Below are 20310 nucleotides of genomic sequence, written 5' to 3'. Positions count from 1 at the left end.
GACATAAATCAGTGCTTCACAATGGAAGGCCCTAAACAAGCACAGTCAGTAGAAATGGACTGTATGGCTGTGGAGCTTCGCTCACTGCAGGTCAGGGCCAGGTGCCTGTCCCTATCTGTGCATTAACTGTAAGCTGCAGTGGAATGAAAATATGGAAAGGGAGCTGTGGTAAAATAGTGTTTTCATCCTGGTGGGCTTTGCAAAATCCCAGCCTTCAGATAAGGTGTTAACTTTGTCACTTTGTTGTCACACCCAAGTGAATGCCATTCTCCGATAAATACTTTGTCATTCCTCCAGTCTGATTTGATTATTCTTGGAAGCGTTGTCCAGTCACATACATTTTTAACCTCCTTTTAACCAAAGTTAGAGGAGGTTTGTGAACAATTAGCCCTGTCTGCCTGCAGAGGATGTGGTGCCCTGGGCAGATCTGTGCCCACTGCTGAAAAGACCAAGCCACATCCAAAACTCTCTGTGACAGATCCCAGGAGCAATCTCTGCAAGCTACAGCCTGCATTGCATGGAGTGCATGGCGGGGTTCGTTCCTGGCCCCAGTGCAGTCAAAGCAACTCAGGTCTGCAAATTAGCTCCTTTGTTAGCAGCTGAGTGGAGCAGCTGAGGCCTCAGCAGGATGGGAGCAGTGTCAGATGCCGTGTGATGCACAGACAAGCCGCATCCCTTCTCTGGTTAGGACTTACTGTGCTGTCAGAGGTACTAACGTAAGCTGTGAGCCAGCGTAAGCTGCTTGCTAGCTCCCATTCCGTCACTGCCAGCTGCTTGCACCTGCAGTGTTTGCTGGAAGTGGCTTAGGTGTGCTTGCAGCACCCTCACTGCTGGCCTTAGCCAGCTGGGCTCTGCCTACCTGCATCTCTGTGCTGCATGCCCACGTTCAAATCTGAGGGGAAAGAATCTCCCCATGTTCCTCACTCAAGCAAAACACTCATTGCAAGTTAGTTTTAGCTCTGCCGAAATCACAAACTAATTGAAACCAGGAAAATTGTGATATAAGTAGAGTGAAGAATGAGAAGCAATTGGTTGTCTTTCTGTTCTTTTTTCTAGCCATTTGTTAGCCTATTGCCACTTGCCAGTGTTTTGGAAGAACTAAGTCTGCTTGTCACTGGAGCTGTGTTACAGACAGCTCTGGCCCTGTGTGTGTTAGCTGTGTCATTTGATTGCAGTGCTGACATGGTTCTTGGTGTGTCCTCCTCCCCAGGAATGTATTTTACATTTTGTGTCTCTAAGGAGAGGAGAATTTGGCGAGGAGCACTGAGAAGCATCTGGCTTTTTCCTGTTGTTCTGTCTTTCTCCACTAAGAGTGGACAGCTTTAAACGTAGCTGCTGATTCTAATTGTTGGAATCTGTTCTGCTTAGATTTTGGCTGGCAGTGTTACCTGGATAGGAGAAGTGTCCTGAGACCGTACTTATTGAATTGCATCCTTTCAGGGAAACATCTTTTGGTAAGATCCCCAATTTTTTCCAAGCAGTATGCTGGTCTGTTTGTCATGAGCTCCTCAAGAACTTATTTAGACTAGGACTTGATACACTACATCCCTTTAAAAGGAGTTGCTTAATGGCAATTTGAAAGAGCTGAAAAATGATGTGCCTCAGTGGTCTCTTTACAGTGGCTTAGTAGGGATGAAGTTTTTTTCTGGAGGATACCATTTTTCTTGATACAGCTGCTTGGGATGCAATAGTTAGGCTCTGTGTTTGTGGTCAGCGGTCCAACATTACTCTTTAATGGGTTAAGGGATCATTAAATTGGGCAGAGATGGGCAGAATGACGTTCAGTCAGAGCAAAAATGCCTTCCCCTGCATTTTCTTTCTACTGGCTGTAACCTGGCTCTGAGTCACTGTGTGCCCAGCTGAGTGGTTATTTTTTTGGATCAGGTTTGACATTTGTCCACAGCTGGAAGATATGAGAGGAGATTTCACAAAGCAAATGCTGAAATACATAACAGAGATGTCATGCCTGCTCCTCCATCCATGGGTGGGGTGTTGAGCTTGCTTCATATCAAAGTGCTTTAAACAGGAATATATAAAAACATAAGTTGTTATTGTTCTACATGAAAGACTGATGGTGGTATGATCATAATGAAGTGGTGCCTGCATTTCTGGTACTGCTGCCTGTATGTTCACAGAAATTTGTCCTTTTTATCCACATCAGCTTTTTGTGTCCTAAAATAATATTTACAAAATATTCCAGATGTTAACCATGTGAATTCTTAAAAATGATGCTTTCATGATCACATAGGTAAAGATTTGGGATCAGATCTTATACAGACCAAATTAGTGTAGCTCCAGGGAGCAGCTCCGGTTTGCATCAAATGAAGATCGCACCCTGTTTCATTGAGACAGTAATTTTCATGCAAAACACACCAGACATCACAGGATTCCAGTAGTTCCGGCCCATTTGTCTGCTGCTGCTAGGAAGTTGTTTACTCTTTTGTATCACTCTCTGCTGACGTCTGCTCACTGAACAATGTCATCAAATTTCCTGTTTTTTGGCTTGTGGAAAGTAGCTCCCCCACCTTATGCTAAAGCTTTGCAGCATGGAGAGCGGTGGAGCCGGATGCACCCAGCAGACAGGATGTAAGGTTAAATGCAGCATAGCTAAATAAATAAAGTAGGTGTTCAGTTGTAAATGAGAGCTGCCTACTTATCATGAGGATAAAGCTGACAGTTTAAATGTTGAGCCGTGATAAAAATCCATGTTTGTTTCAGTGATCTTTCTAAATGGCATTTGGATATATTTTTTTTTCTGTATGTTTCTCTTGCAGAAGGCTATCAATAGATTCCTTCCTGAGGCGGCCAGGTTTATAAATTTGAAAGGTTTATAACTTGGTTTTGTAGGATGTTATGTGAAACCACCTTCAGATCTTGTAAAGCATTTTGCAAACTGTTGAGCCTGAAGCTGCTGCTCATGCTGTCACACTGGGGCAGAGAACTGCCAGCAAGGCGTGCAGCAGCACTCCTCTGCTAGCTGGCTGAGATCAGTACTGCTGACACACTGCCAGGGGCCTGATCCCCTTACATTTTGGTTTGCTTGTGTTTTGGCCAGTGGCACAGGGTTATTAACTTCCCCTTGGACAAGAACCAGTGATGAGCAATGCAGACCTTAGTTCAACCATTCTTCCAGGCAATGTTTTGAGCAGCTTTACTCGATCATACTGACAGCAGCACCCTGTTAGCCTCCTGTCACGCAAAGCAAAAGGAAACACCTATTGGAAGAGAGAAACCGCCTTTGAAAAATAGGGCACACTGTGCACCTGATAGTGCTTGCATTGTATTTCTCTTCTGTAGATCTGTCGTGCTGCAGATGGTTTCCCCATCACCCCATCTCCAAATCCTATTTCTGTTTTGCCCAAACAGCTTGTGTACTTGGCTGAGAGCGGCATCGCGCTGAATGAAAGCAGTTCTTGTAAGGAATCTTCTGAAGTCTTTTATTTTAAAAAACAAACCATTTAGAGTTACTCCACAGAGTGATGGAAAAGTGATATTTCCATCTGTGTATCTTTATGGTCAGAAAGTGCCACACCTGGTTCCCACGTAATCCAGAGCTCCTGTGCTTCCTTCCAGCATCCTACTTCATCAGCAGGGCCCTGCAGTCAGTGTGCAGAGGTGAGCGAGATGCAGTGCCCAGCTGTGGTACTGGTGTGTTTGCTTTGTGTGCTCAGGGCTTTGGTTCCATTTGCAGTGGGACTGTCTCACTAAGATCACACATGTGAGCTTTCTCCAGGACAGCCTGCCAGGCCAAGCAGGATGAGATACAGCCAGCTTTTGCTCCAGGCTGTTAAACCCTTGCAATGAAAACCTTGCACACTACACAAGTACAAATAAAGAAGTTGATCTGGTCCTTGTGTGGACTGCCCATAGCACAGGACCACATCAGTCACCTTCCGCTTTGGAACCAGCTCTGTCTGTGCTCAGGGAGGCTCAGGAAAGCTGCAGGAAAGGAGACGGCTGCAGACAATGAGTGTGGTGCCTAGGCAGGGGTAACCTTCATCCAAACAATTGGCAGGGCCTTCTCTCTCTTTGTTTCTTCACTGCCCTTCTTCCTCTCTGTGTATTCCCTGTTCCCTCCTCTGCATATTTTCAGAGGTTCATCCTGTACCCTCGTGCCCTTCTCCCATCAGGTGACAGCGGTGGTGTTTGATTATTTTGACTTCTGTCCTCCCATCACGACCTTGTTTGCAGCCCTGACCTCTCCAGTTCCTCCTGGGGCTCCTCACTTCCCTCCCCCTTTGCAGCTTTGCTGAAATTGGAATGCTCGGAGCATCCCGTGCCTCTGGGCATCATCCCCATTCTTCCCAGGCCCTCAGCCGGGCCCCTAGGAGAGCTGCTGCCTCCTGCTCCTGATTACATTTGTTCAGAACTTGCCTTTGTGGAAGAGATTTAGAAGTACAGGTGCAAGCAGAACTCCTGAAAAGATGTCATCTATTTTATTTCTAACAAATAAATTCCAGGTGTTTCTCTCTGACTCTTGGAGTGCTGATGGAATCAGCCTGGGGCTCCAGTTGTAGCATGGTGGTAGAGGTCAGAGCAGGGAGAGAAATGAACACCTCTATCCGTGGCTTACAATCAAAGGGATTCTGATTTTCCAGCCAGATGAAGCTGGGGGAGTTCCAGGTGAGACTGTGGGGGAACTGTGTGAAGAAAGCAACTAATAGGCGCTGTGTTAGTAACTAAATTAAATGAACTTGTACGACAGAAATGCTGGAAATAATAGAACATTTCAAGAAGAGAATATGCTATCATGCACAGAAAAAAAAAAAAGAAAAAAGAAAAGAAAAAGAAAAAAAAAAGTTTGTACTTACCAGAAGATGTTTGTTGCTACAGACGATGCAAAAAGCTGCTTGTTATGTGGGAGACATTACCTTGTGTAGTGCTGCTTGGAAGGCTGCAACTAACTTCTTCCTGAAAAAATAGGCAGCCAATCTAGTGGTAATCCTGGAAATTCTACATGCCATGATGCCATGCAAGCGTTTAAAAAGATGTAATAGAATAGGTTAAAAGTACAAAGCAGAATTGCAATGCAAAATCATCAGTTTAACTTTTAAGCTGTCATAGATGCTATGAAATTATGTCCTAGAACTCCACTGAAGTAGGAAGGTGGTATGTGGTACGTTTGCAGCATCAGAAAAATTATTCCTGGCATAGACATGTTTCAGTTGTAAAAGAAAATAGAAGAAATCAGTCCTAATTGGTTAAAATGTATGAGACTCATTACCACTCAAGGAGTACATGGGTAACAGTGACAGCGCTTAGTGCTGTAAAATAAAGAGGAGACATGAGGCTGAAGTATCACACACTTGTGCCTGTTAGATTTACTAGACAAAAACGATTTGCAGGTAGTCATTCATTCATTCAGCATTCACAGCCAGCTGTGTGGAAAGGGCACTGACAGCAGCAGTCACAGAGCTCCCATCTGTATTGGAGTCCTAGTCAGCTTTCCTGGTGCAGGACTGAGAAAAGGGGGTGTGCAGGGAGAATGGGCAGGTTTAGAGCTCGAAATGCACTGGATCATCTCCATCCAACAGCAGAACATTGTTGTCTGTGTCACACAACCACCGCAAATCATGCATACTTCATCTGGAAAGTATTTCTGGGTAGAGCCTCATATTACGGCCTGCAAATTTTGTTACTCTGCTTTGTGGAGAACATGCTGTGAGCAATTTATATCTAATGGGGCAGTGGTTTGATGCCACCTCTAATATTTTCCTGCTGTTCTGGAGGAGGTTTGTTTTGTTGAAAGACATTTGAATGTTCTTAAGCAAAATTAGATTACATATATAACTGGATTAAATTATGCACCTCGTACTATTTTCTGAAGTCATCCAGAGTACAACATAATGGTTCAAATTAAGCAGTGAAGAAAAAAAAGTAAACCTTTGGTGTTCTGTGGCTGCTGCCTGGACTGTACATGTTGGTGGCTCGTGCAGTTAGTCAAAATACATTACTGTCGCAATGCAGCACGAAAATTGCAAAGTTCAACATTTAGCAATACACCATTTGTTGTGTCTTTGGAGGGTAAGGACAAAAGAGATGCAGAAAAATCCGCTAACCACACAAATATGAGTGCGGTAAGGCCATTCGTCCCGGCTCAGGGGAACACACAAACACATAAATCAAATGAAACATCTCATGATTGATAAAGGCTTTCCTAATCAAGAGCACCGCTCTCTCCCGTGCTTATAGTAATTACAGCCTTATGTTCAAAGTTCACAGAGGATGAAAAAGAAATCAGGTGATCTAAGACTTTCCAACAGCCTGATCTACATTATTCTTCAATGAGTACATAGGATGTTTTTTTTCTAGTTTTCCAAGTGACCTTGTTGTATTTCATTACTGGGAGGAAAAGGAGAAAGAAAACAAGTGTGTGCAGTTGGTGCTGCACTCAGCTCAGAGCCACGGACGTTCCTGCAGCATGCTGCAGGCTGTCAGAGCAGCTTTGCAGTCCACACGGGGCTGTGCAGATGTAGCACAGGGAGGACATAAGGGCTCACAAATGAACATTTCCTGCTAAAATTTCTGGTAAAATCTCCCTGCCAGAGCTATCAGCAGTCTGGATCACTGTCTGGGAAGAAACACTTCGTGCAGGGGAGGAAGAAGGAAATGGTGACTGTGAACTTGTTAATGGTGTCGCCAGACAGGACTTTAATGTCTCTTCTCCCTTGTTTGTGCTTTGACATGGAGCTTTCCCACTCATACCAAAAAGCCTGGGCCTGTCACATCCATTCATAGAAAAGACAGGAGAGAGAGAAAGCTTATCCAGGAGGGAAACATAGTTTGGATAGTTGAAAAACAGATGAAATGAGCTTCCATCTTGTCAGGTGCCAGAATTTGTATCTTAAGGGAGATCGATTCTGGACAGATGCCAGTTTTTCTTGTGACTAATCACCTTGTTTTGCATAGGTTGACAATGTTTTAGTGTATAACAACCAGGACCTCTTTCTTCCTTCGCCTGTTTTATTGTTACTGCGTGAGTAGAATGAGGAGCTGGTAAGAGATGGCCAGTGGAGCTCAGAGGCAGCTGGCTTTTCCTAAGAGTTTGTGGGCCTGTGGCAGGGTCTGGTGACTTGTAACTGGAAGAGGCTGATACAGCTTCTGGAAAAACAGATTCCAGACATCCTACCCATGTTATAGGCAATGGAAGCACCATTTAAAACTGGTTGTCCAAAGAACACTTGAAGGGCCAGGTCTGCTTGACCATGTTCACCACCACTAGCTCTGTGCTGAGTATTGGTGCTTTTATCGTGCAGTCAGCTGTGCAGTTTGCAGCCTAGCTCTAGTGCATGTGTTTACATTATGGATTTATTCAGTGTTTTTTCACCTCCTTTTCTTGGCCTGCGATCTTCCGCCTTATTACAGACCTTTCCTTCCCAATTTGCTGTGCAGCAGGGCTCTCTCACTTACTGTCATAACCAGGTAAAAGGATCTTATGTGGGTATCTCCAGATGCTGTCTCTTTCCTGTAAATCTCAGGCGTAAATAGAAGATATATGAGGCTATTCAACATCAGTGTATTACTATCTGCACAGTTATGGCTCTTGTACTTTGAGAAATACAAACCTTAGATGTGGAAAGATTATACCCAGACAGTTGTGTAGTCAACAGACTTCACAGCAGGCAGGATTTTGCCTTGTTGGATGGTAGATACCAGCTGGATTTGCATCTCCATTAATGACCACAGTGGCTGCTTTAAGGGCTGTTGATTAAAAGGGAGTGGCTCCACTGAGAGCTTGGTTCCCAGTTTTGGTGTGTGAAACTTTACTGGGAGGTGGTAACGTACTGGTTGCTTAGGCATTCCTGGAGGCAAAAGCACGCTCCGTGCTAACTCATTTTATTCCAGCAGTGTCATCTTTGGCACCTCGGCAGCTCTTTGGTAAGGGGAGAGCTGGGGCTGTGGAGATTATTTCTTAGCAAACGTAGTAATGCAGTTAGATTCATTAAGTAATGTTTTGAGTTAAATAAAAGAGTGCTGGAGTGTGCCTACCACAAATGCAGATAGAGTGAAATTCTTTTCGCCAAGAGAGCTAAAATTAAAAGTGGAATTCTGGTTATAATGAAAAAATCCACGTTAGTAAAGATATGCAAAGTTCAGAGGGATTGGTGTGACTGTAAAAAGGTTCTACTGTACGTAAGGAAAAAAAAACAAGAGCAATCCCATGAGCAGCGCATGCGATGTAACATTTCAGGGGTGCTGTGGGCTGGCAGAAGTGCGGTGTGTTCCTGACCCAGGCGCGAGCACAAGGCCTTTGTTGGGTTTCAGCCTACCTGGTGGGTCCTCCGAAATGAAGAGGTGTCTGTGTGAGAGGAAAGCAGCCTCTAGCAGCCACTGTCCTGCTAGTGAAATTCTGAGCGGACAGAAGAAAGGAGGGATCCCAGCTCTCTTAAATCCATTTGTCTGTTTGCTCCCCATGATAAAACCTGGTGTAATCCTGTTGGTCTCTGGTATGATCATCCTAAATGAATGCTGGAGAGCAGAAGAGAGGACACGGTGCTATGAACTTCCTAGTATTTATTTTAAAGGATGTCTCGAATATGCTTGTAATCTCATGCTTTCTGTGATGTATTGGAGATAAAGTTCTCCATTTGCAAGAGGCCAAGAACATCACTTTTGGTTTTCTCAATTATTAATGGACAGCGGCATTCAGTAAACAAAAATCCTGAAATGTTTGCTATCGCTACTGAATATCCCCCTGTGCTGATCTGTATTCTGTCATGGTAGCGAGTGGCAGCAGATAGAAAGAATTATTGTGGTCACTACAGCTGTCTTTCCCCACAGTGTAATGCCTCAGATTTGCCTTTCAGTGAGGAAATCTATATAAAGATTTTTCTTGTAAAATTTTCTAAGTTGTTCAGCTGGGAACATGGGGGTTCCCAGGAGGCAGGCTGTGCTGTCAGCCTATTGCATGTCATTTACCTGTGCTCTTTTTGTAATGTGGTGTTGCTCTGACTGTACATTTGCCAAGGGCTCAGGCTTCCACCATGTCAGCATGAGCAGTAAGTTGTTAATGGCAATAGGAAAATCAAGTTTGTTCCTTAATAAAAGGGGGGCTCAGGATGGAGCAGAGGTTTTCTAGAAAACCTAACAGACCCACTGGCAGGTTCATGCTATTTTGTGCTACACGTTCTTGCTTTGCTTGATCTGTTTGTGGCAATTAGTGTTGGTAGATGAAGGCATGAAAATTTGATTTGACACATAAAAACAGTATTTGGAAATCTTCCTAATAGACTGGAATTTCCTTTTAGATACTGAACCCATTAAAATCCAGATGGTTCAATGAAAATGCCATTGAAATCCATATGAATAAAGCAAAAAAATAAAGCTTACAGTGACAGTGATGGAGATCTGTTGTATCCTAATGTGTCTCTAATCATCCCTAAAAACTAACAAGTGGGAGCTGCTAGAAGGAAGAGAACTGGTAGACAAATATAAAACAGATTAGCACTTATTGCTTCTTGCCGGGATCTTCTGGCTTCTGCGGAATCACAAGAGAGCGAGCGGCTTGAATATTATTAAACAATAGAACTACTGTGCCGTATTTAAATCTCCCAGACTGCTGTGCAGCTCAACTGTGAAAGTGCAGGCAGCAAGAATTTCCCTCTGGGCCAGAAGAATGCAGTGTTTGTGTGGAAGCATCCACACAACTGGGGAACGGGAAGTAGTGATGCTGCAGCTGGCCTGCAACATTCATACACCTGAGGCAGCAGGAGGGATGAGTTCTTTTGGAGTTAGAGAAGGTGTTGAGAAAGTCAGTGCTGGATCTATTTGCTTGCAAACCCCAATGTACCCCCAAAATACTGTGGGCCTCTGAATTTAGATGACACTTCCCCTCCGAGGTGCCAGATATTCGAGCCAACACTTAAATTTTGTTTAAAACAAATGAAACAGAATATGTTACTAATATCCTGAAGATGCCCTCTCTTTTCATCTGAAGCAGTTCAATTTCTGCATTTTACACATTCTTAAACTGGACTCTCCAAAAAGACAAATGCTTATGAACCGCGTTTAGCTTTGAAAATCTGAAACTGTTCTTACTACTTTTTTTGCCTTGATAAAGGCATCCATTTGTGCAACCTATGTATAGAAAACCGTTATTACAGGGTTTAAAAAATTCTTCTAAAGTACAAGCCAGATCATTTAAGCTGCTGTTTTTCTCTTTAGCGCAGGATATAACTACAAATGCTTTACAGCATGTCCTCACCACACAGAAATATTTGGCTGTAGTTGAGTGAGCATTCCAGGGATCCAGCGTGGGGAGAGCCTGCAGCCTCCAGCTGAGGTCTGCGCGTATGTGGCCTCCATAGTGATGTTCCAGGAAAGCTTCCAGTCACAGTGGGCAGCCTGAGGGGAGACCCCAGTGAATCAGCTCAGGTTTTGAGGTGGTGAAGGTGTAGGGCATTTTAAACTCCGCGCTGGTTGGTCATGAAGGTGTTTGACAAAATGATGATGATGGACCACAGACCGTTGTTAAGGGTATTTACGTTTCTGGGGTTGTTGTAGAACATTTGTTTCACATTTTTCCAATCTAATGCAAAATAAAGACAAACAGATGACATTTCAAGCCCAGTGTGCTTGTGTATATCATGCAGATCTCTAAAGGATCCCTGGGTCAGAGAACTGCTGCAGCAGATCCCACTTGCTGGACTTGAACATCTTCTGATGTGAGAACTGGTTCCCATTCAACAGTGTTCTCTTTGGTTAGAAAACATCATGTGGATTCATGAGCTGCCTCTGCGGGTTTGAGATCTGTGTGATTGTGCTGTAAGCATGCTAAGCGTTAATGACATTTATCATTTAAATATCCTGTCAAGAGCTGAAGGAATCCTTAGAGCTGTTGGTGTGCTCTGTGTAGAAGTTCTGACCTTTAACAGTGGTAGAGGTTACTGTCTTCTGTTCTGTAATTGTACAAAGCTGACCGCAGTGGGCCACTGGTCTGGGCCAGAAGCCACCCAGGCCTTACCACACTGCACATAATTATAAAAGTTCCTTTGGGACAGCATTTTCTTTTCTTTTCTTTTCTTTTCTTTTTTTTCCAAAATAATGAAATGATTCACCTCTGATAATGTCATGCTTGCAACATGATAACAGTAATTTCGTATTACAAATACGGGAAGATTTTCCAAAAGGTGCGGAATGAATTCTCAATTGTATTTAAAGTGTGCTAGAATGCAGTAGGCCCAATTTCGTAACTATATTACTCCAATTCTGTTCTAATTTAGCTGTATGTATTGGATTCAGACTAATTCTGAAGCAATGAAGATGGGAATTAGGTCCAGAATACAACAAACAACGTACCCAGTTGAAGGGGTCACCAGGAGCTCAGGAATAAGAGCATGGGTCCCATGGCTGGTATGCTTAGCAGCCTCACTTGAGAGGCAACTCACTGTGCTCCATAGACCTTCTCACAAAAACGGCAAGCTCTCCGAATTTTGTGTTCCTAATGATGTGAATCAGAGGCCAGAGCTTGCCTCCCAAGGGCTAATTTATGTAAAACTGATTCACAACCATTACTAAAACTTCAGAAATTGGGAACAGAGGGTATGATATCTCACTGCTTGTGTTGGTTGCTGTATCACCATATGGCAGCATCATAAATAATTCTTATAGAAATTAATTTAATACTGGAAACAAACAAACAAACAAAATAAATAAATAAAGATATCATACCAGAACTTCAGGTGATCTTCAGACCTTGAAATACAGCTCTGACTCCATATTGTTTTGTTGACAGAGGTGCATCAGGGGGGAGCCAGATTTAGAATAAATGCTGGATTTCGTAAGAACAAATTGCATTGAGTCAGAATGCTGCATTATTTAAATTGTCGAGTCTGTGACATTTGTCTACATTTTTTATGAAACAAAAATAGGAAAAGATATCAAGGGATAGAATTAGCAGGTTTCATCTGGGCTGAACAGCAGTTTTGATAAATGTTAACTGCCTTCTAGAGCTCTGTATTTCAGCAAAAGATGAACTAAGTACAGATTCGGGTCTTTTAGAGCCTGGTTTGCCTCCATCCTTGAATCTGTCAAATGAAGCAGGTAACCCTAGGTGCTTTATTCCCTCTTGTTCTTTGATCTAATTGTTGTGGCCTCCAAATGGCCAAAGGAATAACTGTGGGGCCAGACTCCTACTTTACAGTGAAGCAAATCCAGGTTATTCTCTTTGTGGAATTGCTCTGATAGCCGATGGGGTACTTTCTGCCTTCCAGCATCCACAAGTGTTTGGCTGAGGTTTTTGAGAACTCATGTTATCATGTGGAATTCAAAGTTCTGCCATTAATGGATTCCAAAGGAGTTGAAGTTTGAGGTATGATCTGAACCTGTGAGTCTGAGCTTTCCCTCTCAGGGGTGATAAATCTATGCTTAGCACAGCAGGTTAAGGAAATATGTTTTTTCCTTTGTAAAATTCATCCCTTTGTTTTTCTTAGCATAAGCTGAATTTTGAGTATTCTAGCCATCCTAAGGCTCTGAGCATGTTTTGGTGTTTGGTTGTTGCTGTGATGAGTCAAGTCTTCCTTCCAACTGCATGGGCAAAACTTAAGTATGCATTTTAAAACTAAATACAACACATTTTTTATGATGTGTTAAAGTATTGATCTGAGTAAAATGATGAATTTTTCTGACAGCAGCCCAATAAGCCCGGTGATGAAGTCTTATATCACTGTAGTTATCCATGTCCTAAAATAATGAATCAGGGCCTTAGGGCTGAAGTCTTTATTTGAATGGGCAGTTACCTGGTGTTGAACAGCTCACCATTTCTCATCGCCTGCTTTTGAAACCTGGATGTCAGCAGGTTGCCTCAGGCAGCCCGAGGCTTTGCTTTAAAACATCCCACAAAAACTTCATGAAAGAAATGAGCTAAGAGCATAGCTCTAAAAAAGAAATGTGTTTGCCGCACCATAGCGGAGCACTGCATGGGAGTTAATGGCCAGAGGGTGCGGGGGGCTGACGCTGCCTTTTAGTTTGCTCTCCTCTCCAATTGGTAATGGTAGGAGAGGCGCGCTGGAGGGAGCCAAGATGTGAGACCTCTAGCAAACAGAGACCTGCGGAATGCAGGCTGCTTTGATGTGTCCTGCGCTCCAACCAGGCAGTTTATCGCCGCAGGGAGTGTGCGGATTGAGCTGGCTTTATGTCCACCCTTAGTCCTTACTATATTTATTCACTGGGCAAACTCCACAGGGCTTTTGTAGCTGTAGGAAGAAAAAAAAACTTAAACAGCAGCCACCATGAAAGACCATTGCTGTCGATTTTGTCCTGGCAAAATGTGAGGAATGACTGATGGTGACAAGTACTGTACCAGGTTATATCAGGTCAGCGCCGAGTCTGTTGTACTTTAATCAGATCGGTCATGGTTGTTTGGGTCTGTATTTATTTCAGTTATTTTTATTTATCAAACATTCGCTTATCTCTGAGCATGGGAAACATGCAGTATTGCTATCAGCAGTTGCAGTGTTCTCAGTTTAGTGGTTACAACAGGCAGTGGGTCAGAGAACACGGGATGGCTGCAGTGCTGTGTGTGAGCACTTAGAGCAGGCTGGGGTTGGTTCTTTTTTCAGTAGGAAAGCAAAATTCTTGAGTGAATGAGAATGTGTTTGTGCTGTTACAGTACGTGCGAGCCTTGGCTGGGCTTGGTTTGTTGTGAGCTTATGTTCGTAAAGCTCTTTTCATTCATCCATAGAGTTTCAGCTCACCCTTGTTGCAGTCTTGGTTTTTGACACAGCACTTAATCAGCACGCTGCTTCCGAGTGCTATCAGCAGCAGACAAAGAGCTGAAATGATTAATCAAGTGATTGAACAGATTTCAACAGGATTAATAATTAACTGGAGTTCACTGATGTTTTGTAGTGGAGATGCAGAGCAGGGTTTTTCTTCGGCCCAGGACAGGCAGTTAACGTGTAATGACAGCTTCCCATTTGGGCAGTGCCTGTAACTTAAGCTTCAGTGGTGCATGCATGGGTATTTTCAGTGTCAGAATGCCACAGTTTGCTGGCATAAAAGCATTTTGCAGGCTCCGCGAATTCCCTGTAGGATAAATCTTGTAGCATAACTTCATAGAGCTTGGTCTGTGTTGGAACTGGGTGTGAGAGTGCACTGCCCTGAGACATGGGGCTCAGAGACCCCAAACTTCAGAGCTCAGCTCCGAGTCTGTGCCCTGCAGCTCATGGTGGAACCGTAACAGTAACACTTGCTGCTTTATGCTGGCAGCTGGAGAGCAAAATAAATAGTGCAAAATTTTATTTGAAATGCGGTCATGGCCAGAGAACTGACTGTAGAAAGGCATCACTTATTCAATAGATACACCCCCTCTGTGTCCTTTGGGCATGCCTGCTGATCCCTCTGAGAACAAGGAGTCACTGCTGGCAGCGCTGCAGGGCCAGCACAGCCCTGGCAGATGGGGTTGGATCTCCTTCTGCTCCGTGCACTGTCAGCAGAACTATCTGCTGTTTTCTGGTGCAGATTTGGAAGAAGTGGATGATGGGCCTCGAGGGAGGAGAAAGCAGTTTGATTTTTTCCTATGGAAGAGAGGTTTGGGGTCTTAAAATTATAAGAACTGACCAGAGAGTATTTAAATTAAGCCACTTGAATCCAGGATGGCTGAGAATAAACCTGAAGCCCACCCACACAATTTTAATGCTGGCTTTTTGGGGCCCTCTGAAATAACACAGCAAACCCTGGCTCCTTTTTTGTAAGCGCTACGTTGCCATTTTTTCTTGATTTGTGTTTCTTACTCATTTAATGTTACCCTGATGATTTCCAAGTTGATAAATAAATAAAATCACACATGAGAAACTCAGAGGGCTGAGCAATGGAGCAATGAGGTCAAAGAAAGAATAGAGCATGTAATTCAAAAAGATTTTTCTGTGGGATGTGGTGAGGTTTCTCTAAAATTACTTATTGGAAACGTTCTAGAGTGCAAAGCAATAAATCTGATCTTCAAGTGTGGCTTTACTTTGAAAAACAACAATGTAAAAATGACACCTTTGTACTCAAGAGATCTTTGTACATGAGAATCTGGAGATGTTTTCCATTTACTGCGTTACCCATAGCATTTTTCTGCTGTGTTTTCACTCCAGTATCTTTGCAGAGTCTGTGCTCTCCAGGGACCGTTGGCCGGACACTGCAACCCTTTTGGAATCAGGAGCATTGTTACTCCTGATTTCTAGTTTTCATTTCAGAGATAAGAGATGAGAGCTACTTAAGCACATGAAAACGCAGTTACTTGCCAAGTGGGAATTCCCAAAGACTCTAACCTACACAATCCTATTAGTGTCCTCTGTATTTATATGTTTATCTCCTTGAGAACGTCTGTCCCAGATGCCTTCAAAAGTCGTTAGTGTTGAAGCCTGTACTCCAGCCAGTGGTACCCAATGATTAATTGCATTGGAGCCAGCTGCCATAAGCAGCACCTGGGCCATTCACCTCCATCGCTTCCAGTGGCATGTGAGGAAGAAAGATCCTGACTTGCACACAAAGCTAAGCTGCTGGGCTGAGTTACTAGAACAGCATCTAGTGCAGAAATCACTGCATGCGCAAAGCATGCCATACCACAGCAGCATTTTACAGGGTTTCTCAAAGCCAAGCTACATGCGGAATGCATGCAATGTCACACAGATATCTGGGTTCTGATGCCCACCCTGGAGGGGCTGGGTGGGAAGGAGGGGACACAGCCCAGCATCCATGAGCCTACTACATTTATGTGCTTTTGTATCACTCGTGGGCACCTACGACATAGGAAATGCTAGGGGTAACATTCTTTTGCCTTTCTCCAGTTGGTTCAAAGCTCTTCAGAAGTTGTTGGGTTTTTATTTTTGTTTTTTGTTTTCTGTTTTTTTTTTTTTTTTTAATTTTTAAAATGCTTTCGTATTTTGCAAGGCAGCTCATGTCATACAGGGGTTACAAAAACCAGATAAATACCAACAGTCTGTCTACAAAACTTTCTGGACTAATCCATTCTTTTTAAAATATAACAGTCAAAACTGACCTGATTTATAATGGTGTTAACACAGCTCAGCACACGCATTTACAAAAGCAGAACAAGACCGTTGTAACGGTGCTAGTATATCTGTGCAACAGTAATCAATAAGTCTTCTCTAACAGAGCTATTTTTGCTTCTTCTCTAGGTGTGTATGTGCTAATAAGATCCTTTTTTATATTTTCTAGTCACCAGTTACAGATGTGCAGTTTGGCCCTATGAGACTTCATCAAGATCAACTTCAGGTAGGAGATACGGTTCCAACCGAAGTCTTAATTTCTCAGATATCACAGAAGTTAACTTTGGATGTATGTCTGGAGTTTTTGTGGTATGGGGATCGTCACAGTGTTTCTGCCAAGTGATATGCATGCGCATAACAGGCTGTAACCACATTATATATGATATTCTAAAAATCCTGACAAACTCTTTTCTCCAAACGTCTCTCAACTCATAGAAACAGAGCCATCTATAGCCATTTCCTCTGTTGTGGTCAGTGTAGTATGTTCCATGATTTGCATTTTATTTAATGCATTTTGCATTTACTTAATCAAAATCTCATCAGAACAGTGCTCAGTCAAATGTCCTGGTGAAGTCTATTACACCAGCAGTACTACTAGCATCAACAAAACTTGCAGTATCACAGAAGACAGAAAGTGAGCTTGGCAATACGTGTAATTGTTTTGGTTTTTTTTTTTTAAATTATTATTTGTTGTTGACTGGCATTACTTCAAACTCCTTTATCTCTTTATTAATAAAGATCATATGCCAGCTGTCCCCTTCTTTTGTCTGGGATGGGACCTGACTTCCTTGAACATCCTTTGAAAATTCTCCCGTGTCTTGTGGCATACTGAAGTATTAATAATCCAAGATATTCCTCGGTGATTAATTACAAAACTCTTGGGTGAAACTTATCTGGACTGCTGATTTGAAAATGTCTGTCTTCAGGAACAGTTCAATGTCCTCCTGAGCTATTGTCAGAACAGACAGTCTTATCATCTAACATCAAATATTAGGACAACCTAATCCAGTTTTTCTCCAGGTATAAATCAGAAACATTCCTTGAATGTTTCTGCCCCCCTTTATGGTTATTAATGGTTGTATGACTTCTGTCCAGTCATAGGCCAATCTAACATTCTACCAGTTAATCCTTGTGAGAGTTGGCAGATAGGAGGGAAAGAAAGGTCAGACAACATTACATTTTTGCCGAAGGTGATCATACAAATAAGATCTCCTGATTGCTTTGTGCTAATGCTGAAAACCATTATTCCACTCTTAAGAGTGTTATAAATTAACTCCACTAAATATAGCCAAAGTATGACATGTTTTTCAAGCAGGTTTGCAAAGGTTACTATAAAAGGAATCTGAACTAAATGAGTACTAAGTCCTTCATTCTTAAAAAATATGCACTGCAGGGAAATGTTAAGATTTACTGGTAAACATTCCATCAACCTGGTCCAAAGTGTAACCAGCACAGAATTCCTAAAGTCACCCAGAAGATAAACGGCAGTGGGATGTGGTATGAGTTACACATGCTGCACATTGTTGTCTAACCAAAGCATATATTTAAGTGTAGTTTGATTAAATTACTGAAAGATTGGTGTCCTGAGACAGTGGGCCAAAATGTTGGTCTGGTTTATCCATCCTTCCCAGAAGACTGCATCTACTGAGTCGTCCACAGAAGCAGCATTAACATAGATGTATACTCTATCAGTCTGCGTATTCTCTCTGCAAAATGAACTATTCTCTATGAAATATTGCCCCGAAGCAAAGCACAATCACATCAGTGGAAGTCTTCCTTAGTAGACTTCATGTTTGTCTTTCATAGACTATTCCACCGTAGAATTTAAAACATGTTTCATAAGGAATGTTGAACTTCTGGGAATTGTGTTGATTTTAAAAAGACTCAGAGAGAGGAATGCTACTGGCAGTTGTTCAGCAAGTTATGACAGAGCAAATCATAGCTCTCCTAACTTCCAGTTCTGGACTTCCAGCATGGTAGTTCCCTTCTGTGATACAAATCTCATGGCAAGCTTGGCACAGGAGTCACAGGGGTCTTCATATACACAAATACTTCCATCTTGTGTGACTTCATGGTGGCTAACCTTGTTAAAAGTGGGTAGAAGTCATGGATTCTAATGTATTTATATGATTTGTTAGTAATGATTCTCTGTATTTGAACCAGGTACTTCTAGTGTTTGCCAAAGAAGATAACCAGAGCAACGGGTTCTGCTGGGCCTGTGAGAAAGCTGGATTTCGATGTAATATTGCCCGGACGCCGGAGTCTGCGCTGGAATGTTTTCTTGATAAACACCATGAAATTATCATTATAGACCACAGACATTCCAGATACTTTGATGCAGAAGCATTGTGCAGGTAAACACCGTTTCAGGGTAATTAATGAATAGCTATGTAGATAACTCGTCAGGAAAGATTTCTTGCTTTTTTTATGAACCATCTATAAAATCTATTGAATGTTACTGTTTGGCTTTCTTTTTTTTTTTTTGACAAAAGTCCATTTTCATCAATATTATCTCAGTGCTTTGGCATTTTTGGTTGTTTGCTAGGACAGCTGAAGCTTGACCTGGCGTGGAGCTACAGAGTGCAAATTTGTTGCCATAGTGGAATGTTTTTTCAAATATCTGGCTCCACGTTTGCGAGATAGAAGCACTGCTCATTTTTACCTTCCATCCCCTATAAAGTGAAATGCTCCTTAAATGTGTGAGGCCAAATTCTTGAAACTAGCCCTTTTCTACTAACGCATTCAAGCTATTTCAGAAGGTTGACTTTTTGCTGTTCCCCTCGACAGCATTTGAGGTTTCAGTTGACGTACATTCTGTATGTCCTTTTTTTGACATGGAGTTTCAGGCATTGCTGCATTTATTCTCTTTTCTCAGTAATCCTGCAGGCTTCAGATCTAACTTTTTTGCTATTGTTAAATCAAAGCATGCAGTCGAGACATGTTAAAAAAAAGTGCGTATGAAGATTCTGTACGGTCACAGTTTCTGACATGCAAACTTTAAAAGATGTTAAATGTTCTTTCTTTTTATTTAAAGGTCTATCAGAACAACGAAACCCTCAGAAAATACAGTCATTATTGGTGTAGTACGAAGGTAAATACATCTTTACTTACAAATTTCACCCACAAAGTGTGAATCTTAACACTGCAAATGTAAATCCTGCAGTGACAAAAAAGCTTGAATTAGAAATTCTTGTAAAGTTTATCACTTTATGTGATTTTATCATGTAGAGTTGTCACCATTGCTAGCCACAGGATTTATGATTTCCACTTTTTACTGAAGAGGCTTGACTCAACCTCTGCAACCCCACGTGCAGAACTGTGGAATTGCCTCATAGGTTGTGTTTGGATATTAATAAATATAACACACTGAACTCTGGATCTGTCTTTCAATCTGAGTAATCACATCACAAAGAGGAGATCTGTAGAGTTATGGAAAAACTATACAACAGTTTGAGCAGTGAGAAACAGCATCTGAGCATGGAAATTCTGAAAATAACACGGACTGTTAAGACATCTCAGTATAGAAGTGCATGTTTTTTCCTCCTCCTCCCTCTTGAACACACTACTTATATATCATAAAGTAACGTAGAAGTAACAAAAATGCAATGTATTTAACTGGAAATGGGTTTGAGCTAATTTTCTCTGAATACAATTTGAAACTGGCCATTTCTCAGAAAACATTTATTCTGGAAGCCAATTCTGAGGTGTTTAAATTTTCCGTTAACAATCCTGCTTTCCACCACAATCACTACCAAACAACAGATCCTCATTAAACATTTCAGAGGATTCCATTGTGAATATAGTCTTTATTATTTTTATGTTGGGAAGTCTTATGACTATAGGAACCGTTGCTTCTACAATCAGAATCATCTCTTATCAAAGTAATACCAAAGAAAGGAGAAGAAAAGGAGCAGGGGAGAAACAGTGAACTAACTCAAGAGCTTCTTTATGTATATGAAAGACCCCTGTGGTTCTGTGGGCCAGCAAGTCCTTTCTAAAAGCTAGGAGAAATTGGAAGCTGGGCTTGCTGACTCACAATTAGGAAGTTACTCAAAAAGGGAAAAAAACCCTGCAATTGATTTTGTCTTTTCAAAATGTTCATATTGTGTGCTGGGACAAGGTAATGGCTCCCTGCAGTGACAAGCTTGAGTTCTCAAACTTTTCAGATGTCTATTACCCCTGTTAGGGAAACTTCAAAAGTAAGTCTGTCTCTCAGCTAGTTGGTTGTTTCAAATTCCTGTGTGCTAACACATGCCTTCTGTAGTCTCTATTCAGGATTTCACAGAGTGATAACTTTCACACATTTCCTTTCTTG

At 42.2% G+C, this 20310-nt stretch overlaps 1 protein-coding gene across 1 annotated transcript in view; it reads left to right on the top strand.

Moving 5' to 3' along the window:
• Positions 1-20310, top strand: part of PDE8A (phosphodiesterase 8A) — a 108732-nt gene that overhangs the window by 58341 nt on the left and 30081 nt on the right. The window contains exons 2-4 of the mRNA XM_042824440.1: positions 16165-16221; positions 18159-18349; positions 19030-19086. Coding sequence (XP_042680374.1) covers positions 16165-16221; positions 18159-18349; positions 19030-19086 — 305 coding nt within the window. The remainder of the gene's footprint in view (positions 1-16164; positions 16222-18158; positions 18350-19029; positions 19087-20310) is intronic.

The sequence above is a fragment of the Centrocercus urophasianus genome, unplaced genomic scaffold, assembly GCF_019232065.1.
Source record: "Centrocercus urophasianus isolate 14NV4802_14NV808 unplaced genomic scaffold, USGS_Curo_1.0 seq_23, whole genome shotgun sequence".
In the NCBI taxonomy this organism is placed as follows: Eukaryota; Metazoa; Chordata; class Aves; order Galliformes; family Phasianidae; genus Centrocercus; species Centrocercus urophasianus.
This window is presented reverse-complemented; position numbering and strand designations above follow the sequence as displayed.